Raw genomic sequence first — 6719 nt, 5'->3', positions numbered from 1 at the left:
AAAATTATTGTGTCAGAAAAACTCCTCTCAAAAAATGCTTCAATCATGACAAAGTTCACTCACATAGGGAACATAAAAACATAGTTTCACTGTGTACTTGTGGGAACATGTAAAAAGTCCCCTCTTCAAACTTTTTATTTTGACAGTGGTCACACAGTGGGCAGGTAAAAAGAAAACTTGAGTTTCTTCATTTATGGTTCCAAAGAAATCCTTAAAACTCTCCTTTCTTCTTGGTTCTGAATAAGCTTTCTGAAAATATCATATGGAAAAATCACAGATTCCCAATGGTGGAAGGAAAGGCTCAGTGCCTCCTTGGTGAATAAAAGATCTGGATAAATGATCTTGAAATTGCCTCACATGGAGTAAAACTTACACTAAGAAAGCTATACAATCTGCTTAATTATTCCATTCAAAGGGAAAATTTAACAAATATTTTATGGGTGTTGTATCTTAACAGCTTTCTGCTCTCCAATATGTTCATTCAAATATGCCTCTACTAAAGTAGTTAAATAGTTTTAAATAATTTAAGAAGCCATTCAAAAGCAAAGGAAGAAATAAAGTATATAACATGACAATAATCATAAGTCAAAATAACAAAGAAAATAAAAAAATAGGCAAGGTAGCATTAATATACTCTTTTACTTCATTGCCATTCTCCTGGCCCTGTCCATTAAAACTGCCCTCAAATCTCATGTTCACTTCCTAATTGCCCAAAATGTGAAATTCTCCCCAGAATATGCCCATCAACAAAGACACACATAGAAACACACACACAGTCTTAGGTGTAGTCATGCCAGTCCAAATCTGCTTTCATTAAATGGGTGACATTCCTATGCTATTATTTTATTAAATAATATAGAGATGCATAAATCCTGTAATCATCAAGGAGTCTGAGGCATTCACCTGCATCATACCTCTGCTGAGACACAAAGGGAGAGAGAAGTCATTTTATTTTATTTTTTTAAGAAGTCATTTTAACACATGCACAGTAAAATGACACACAATTGTCAAGAAGGAAGTGGACTGAGACACTTTGTTTTGTCAATAAACACGTGCTTGTCAGCATTTATTGAAATCTGTTATATTCAGGCAGAAGCAGAAACATAATTTGTTCCAGGAGATGACAAAATAAAAATGCTCTTTTTGGAAAACTGTAAAGAAAGTCCAAGATGGCAACAGAAGAGCATCAATTCTGTTTAAATGCTTCAAAGCAAGCAATCCTGAGTGCTCACACAGGTATATGCACCGAAGTCCTACTTTTAACCATCTGACAGCAGGAAAAGAGAAAATCACCTAAATGATGGCTGATAAAGCAAAGGAGATGCATGGGTTGAGGAAGACTAGCCTAACTTTGGGAGACTGCAATGCCCTTAGGTAGGCAATCCAAGGACACAGCTGTGTAGAATGAACCACCTGCATTTCAGTTTGAAGTATCAGTATTGATGGACATGGGATCAAAGAAGAAACAGTAAACCTGGAAGATTAAAAGTACAAATTTCCAAAGGGAACATCAATATCTTTGCAAGATCAAGCTTTTTGAATAAAATTGTAACTTTTTTAGAAGGCACGAACCATATTTAAGAAGCAGACAAGGATTTTAGACATAATATAAAATAATGTCACCAGAACTGATTTAGGCTTCTTTTCCACTTCAAGATTCTGTTTTTGATCCATGATTCTTGTGCCGAGTGGAGCTGAAGGGCTGAACTTCTGGGGCATTGGGTGTCATTCTCCAAGGGAAAAGTGGGGTTGGATATATAGGAAGAGAGGACATTCCGATTTGAGCTGTAGGAAAAGATAATGACCTTAATCTCACAGCTGGAGGATAGAAGAAAAGGGGGAAGAAAAAAATAAAACACAGGAAATAAGATCAAGTTGATGGGATTGATGAAACAAAGAAAAGGCACACACCTCTGCTTTCTGTGCCATGAGCCCATTACAATCAGCGTAACCAGGGTGACTATTACAGCCACGTACATCAGTATAAGGAGAATAGAGTAGCCACCTGCGTGGATTAAAATGAACACATCACTGTGTGAAGCACTCCTTTCATTACACTAAGGCTTCTGAAGTTACTGAGGCAATGGGAATCCTAGAAATTTCAGCACAGTTCTCTAGAATTTCTGTTTCAATTCCTCCTGAGTCACCATTCCTCATGCATCCCAACCTTCTTCAACCAAGTCATGAGATCTCTCCTCTTTTCTCTTTCATATCTTTAATTCCCTATTTTCTCTTTCTTCAGACTTCACTGATGTCATTCTCTACCTTTTTTCCCCCTAATTCTCCTACTTTTACCTTTCTTTCATCTAACATCTATACTAATTTCCCTAGCTCCTTTCCCCAAACCCCTAGGTTTATCCTTTATAATTCCCAGCTGGACCTTAGTTCTTTCTCACCCCAGTGAATGATTATATCATGGCCTCCTAGACTGCTGTGCTTCACTCGACAAGACAGACCAGTGGCCTCCCTTTCTGCCACATCCAGAGTTGCTTGGAGATACCATGTCTCATCAGCGTTGGGTAGGATGTCACCTGTCTTAGTGCCCTTCTGCTCCTGCTGACCCTTCATCCACATCACCCACACGGGCTTTGGGTGGAAGCCAGAGACGTGGCACACCAGCTGCAGACGGCCACGTCCAGGGCTGGGGCCTCTGGATAGCCAGACTTCAGGCTTCACTAAATAGGCAAAGGAGGGGAGAAATGGAACTTTGGTCAGCAGCTCTGGCCAGAGCACAAGGTATTCGGGTGGTTTACCAGTTTTAGTAATCACTTCTCCCTCTTATTTAAAAATAATACTACAACCAAATAACTTTCCCTCTATTCTTCCATGTTATGTTTCAAAATAATGAAGGAAAGTACTAAACTCAAAAAACCACAGTAAAAGCACTAAAGAAAGTAAGGAAAGGAAAAACTGTGCTCACCTTGCCGTTCCAGCTCTGACTTCCCTGCTGCAATGAGGCCTGACAGAAATCGAGGGCAGACGCTACTGAGGAGGCTCTGCACTATCTCCGTAATATCTTTGTAGTAACTGAGCACCTCACAGACTTTCTGGGCCCGACTTCCCGCTCCTGGAGATGGCTCCCAAGAACTTCTTTGAAAACTCAGCAAATCAGATCCTTGGTATGCTCCGTTTAAGAAGTTCTCTGAGGTCTTCCCAACATTCTTACATCCACCTGATATCTGAAGTTCAAAGGGGTCTACAGTGGGCAGAAAAGAGAATCAGTATGGAAAGAATGATGTGGAGGACACAACCAATCCGAAGCATAACAGGATTCAGGGTGGAGGGTGGCTGGAGCATAACATGATTTGAGGAATCATATGGGAGGCTATAGTTGAGATTAAAAAATGAAAACAAATTTGTAGGAAGAAACAAAATAAAGGTAATTTGAAATAATAAGTATAGATGGGAAGGCTATTAGAAAGACAAGAGACTAGTCTGGAATAATTCATATAGCAGAGATGAGGTTAGGCCATGGTATAAAAACACTCAAATCAAGGAGAGAGGAAGCAGAAGATGAGGGTGCACCCAAAGGTAGAACAGATATGAATACCTAGCCGTGCTATGTATAGTGGTGGATAATGAAGTAGAGGAAGGAGAGTGAGCCAAAGGGAGACAGAGAATAGAGCCAGGAAGTTGGAGGATGGACAGAATCTCTGCACCAGATACTACTGTGAAGACAGCCAGAGATCTCAAAGAGATCATTTGTGAATACTACACTCACATTCAAACTGAAACTGATGAGCAAAGGCATGCACTTCCCGGGGGAAGTCATGGAAGTATAGCTGGAAAAGTGCCTCGAAATTCTTCAACTCCTCCTTGCTGAAGTCTCCTTGGGACCAGGGCTTCAGAAACTGGATGGTGCCCATGGTACTATTCCAGCCATGAGTCTGCAGATCTCCAATCCAGGCTGAGGCCTGGGAATGTGACCAGCTGTGGTTCTTGAAGGAGGCTATGTGGAGCAAACGGAAGATGAGGGGCTCTTCTGCTTCTGCTGGGTGGTGCCATCCTAAAGGCTGAGGGCCTGAAACAGAGAGTGACTAGAGGAGAGAATGTAAGGGGTGGAAGGGATGCTGCAGAATGAAAAGGAGTTAAACATTAAAAGCAAGAAAGGCTATAGTTACAGGTTGCACGTACACCGATAAGCTCTATACCCACCCCAGATTTCTTGTCCCAAAATCAGACTGGGGGCAAGAATTTTATCCTTATAAGTCAGCCTGGAATGCAGACAACAAGGGCATCTAATAAAAGCATTATTCCTTTTATCTAGGTCCTTCCCAGAATTTTCTCTCCTTGTATGCTCAACCATAGACATCATTTTCCCTGAGCACTTCTTACCGACTATGCTTTTCTCATGGCAGACAAGTCCCTTGAAGAATAGGAGGATCAGGAGCAGCATTGAAACTTTGATTGCTGGCCAGAAAACTGCCCTCAGAACTCAGATAACTGCTGTCCTTCCCTCAGCCACTCACACTCTCATCTGTCTTCCTTTGCTGCACAGACTAATCTACCCTGCCCACTTCCCTCCCAGAGACACCTCCCTGCCTCCCTCAGATGCTGTCTCCCACAGAGTCCCTCATTTCCCCTCCCACCTCCCACCTCCCACTAATGACGTCCACATTGTCTCCCTTCTCCTTAGCTATACTGTCTTGACCTTGCCTGTTACACTGACTGCTACTGAAACAACTTTCAAATTTGATAGTCTGTAGCCTGTCATTTGACAGAAAAAGTGAGTTATTGGAGAAGTCAAGTCCATCCTTGGGTTCTTACTAATCTCATCTGTAAAAGGTAATGGTAGAAGTTACCTGATGTGTCCAGTAACCTTTCCAGCAGTCTTCCCTGCTTGCCTATCTGTGGTCTTCTCCTCCTGTCCATATACCCTTCCTTAATCCCTCTTAGTCCTCCTGGTCATCCTTTACTTATTGGATGTTTGTGCCTCTGAGTCTGCTCTGTCTGGACTCCATGTCCCTGAGTCTCTCCTCCATTCCTTCATTGTCCATCTCTTCTCAAAGTCATTGTCACAATACACAAGGCCTCTGAAATGAGCATGTGAAATTCATAGGCAAATCTCTATACTCCAGAGGAGAAAGGCAGCAACAATGACAAATTAATGCACCTTATCAAATAATCCAAAGAAAATACTTTTTTTTTTTTTCAGTGTCACTAGTCAAGCCAGCTGTCACTGAAGAGGGGCTCAGAATAGGCTTGATCTGGAAGTGGTGAACTGCTAAGATGGCAAAGTCCAACCTCCTGGTGTAGGGGTGGCGGGGAGTGACCTGAAGGAGGGATATACTGGGTACCACTCCTTCCTACATGAGATATGCAGGTCTGGAAGTGTGGGCTAGCTTCATATGGGTGTAAAGAGGGAAATAAGGCAGGCCAGAAGTCTTCCCATCACAGGTGAGGGTGATGTCTGGGTGGACAGTGATCTTCTTGGACACCGAGAAGTGGCTTTAGGAGACTCCAGTGCTCATGGGAGAACTAGTTTTCTAACATGTCTTTATTTTTGTTCCTTTATAAATTTTGGTTTCCAAACAGTCAAATGTCATTATATTGATTAGTTTTCATACATTCATTCTGATGACATTCACCCAGGGCTCATTTAATTCTAAAAATATTGCCATACACTAAGATCTCAGAGATAGAGAAATCCTTCAGAAGAAACAAAGCAAAATCCTAATCAAACTCTCCACTTTTTTATTCAATTGGATCACATAAAAATGATCAAAGTTATTGAAAAATGCCTAACCTAACCATCCTGTCACAGCTTCTGAATTCTATGTTTGAAGAAAAACTTTTCAAAATTTTAGAAACTAACTTCTGATTACATAACAAAGAAAGAGAGGGAGAAACAATGGTTCAATTACTAAATAGGTGGAAATATTTTTGAAATTCTGGCTTATATCTTTGGGAGGGGGCAAAAGAGGAATCAAACTCAGGACCTTGAGCTTGCCAGGCAGGCCATTAAGCTACGAGCTATATCTCTGGCCCCAATATTTTAGATTTCTTTTGTAAGATAAGATGACATTAAAATCCTTTAGTGAGATAAATTATTATTCCTTCACAAGGGAAAATATTAATACATATTTGAACTTTCAAAAACACAATGAACCACAATTTTTATGGAACCAATTACCTGAATAAATCAAAATTTAGCTGGAATGAAAAAGTCATGAAATGATGTAAGAAAGCCTAGTATTAATTTGTCAAAAGTCTGTTTATCTCAGAATAATTTAAAATTATCATGTGCTTGTAAATCTTAATACATTATTTAGTTTTTAACTAAAAATTAATTAATTCTACATTATTTTTTTTTAAATCTGAGAAGGGCAATTAAAAAAGTGAAATGAAGTTTCTTTTAAATCATATTAAATTTATCACAGGAGTGGGACCAAAACTGTTATCAGAAAAATCAATTCAACTATGTATTTGCAAACTAGATTTGACCAAAGAGGCCGAGAGCACAGACAGTAAGTTCCTATTTCCAAAACATAATGTCATATAATATGTGCTTCCTGTAAAAGAACAAATCCTGGAAAACAACAAAATAATTCAAACTTTTGGTAAGAAATTTTAAAGAAATTCTTCAAAAAATAAAGTAGATAAGGTCACTTCAAATCCACAATCATTAACATAGACAGAAGAAAAGTTATAATAAAATGATTAAATATTATAAAAGAATGCATAAAAATATGAAGCTATTTAGAAAATTAATGACCAAT

The 6719-nt window shown here is 39.5% G+C and overlaps 1 protein-coding gene across 1 annotated transcript; it reads right to left on the bottom strand.

Moving 5' to 3' along the window:
• Positions 1-1619: 1619 nt before the first annotated feature.
• Cd1e (CD1e molecule) lies at positions 1620-4396 on the bottom strand. The gene is given in 6 exon segments (NM_001172744.1): positions 1620-1785; positions 1912-2005; positions 2397-2675; positions 2921-3196; positions 3722-4021; positions 4336-4396. Coding segments are annotated over 6 exon segments (1176 nt in total).
• Between the last annotated feature and the right edge of the window lie 2323 nt (positions 4397-6719).

This window comes from Cavia porcellus, unplaced genomic scaffold (genome assembly GCF_034190915.1).
Source record: "Cavia porcellus strain 051 isolate PalLab524CR breed Dunkin Hartley unplaced genomic scaffold, mCavPor4.1 scaffold_7, whole genome shotgun sequence".
Taxonomy (NCBI): Eukaryota; Metazoa; Chordata; class Mammalia; order Rodentia; family Caviidae; genus Cavia; species Cavia porcellus.
The sequence above is the reverse complement of the archived record's forward strand: the minus strand, read 5'-3'. Positions and strand labels throughout refer to the sequence as shown.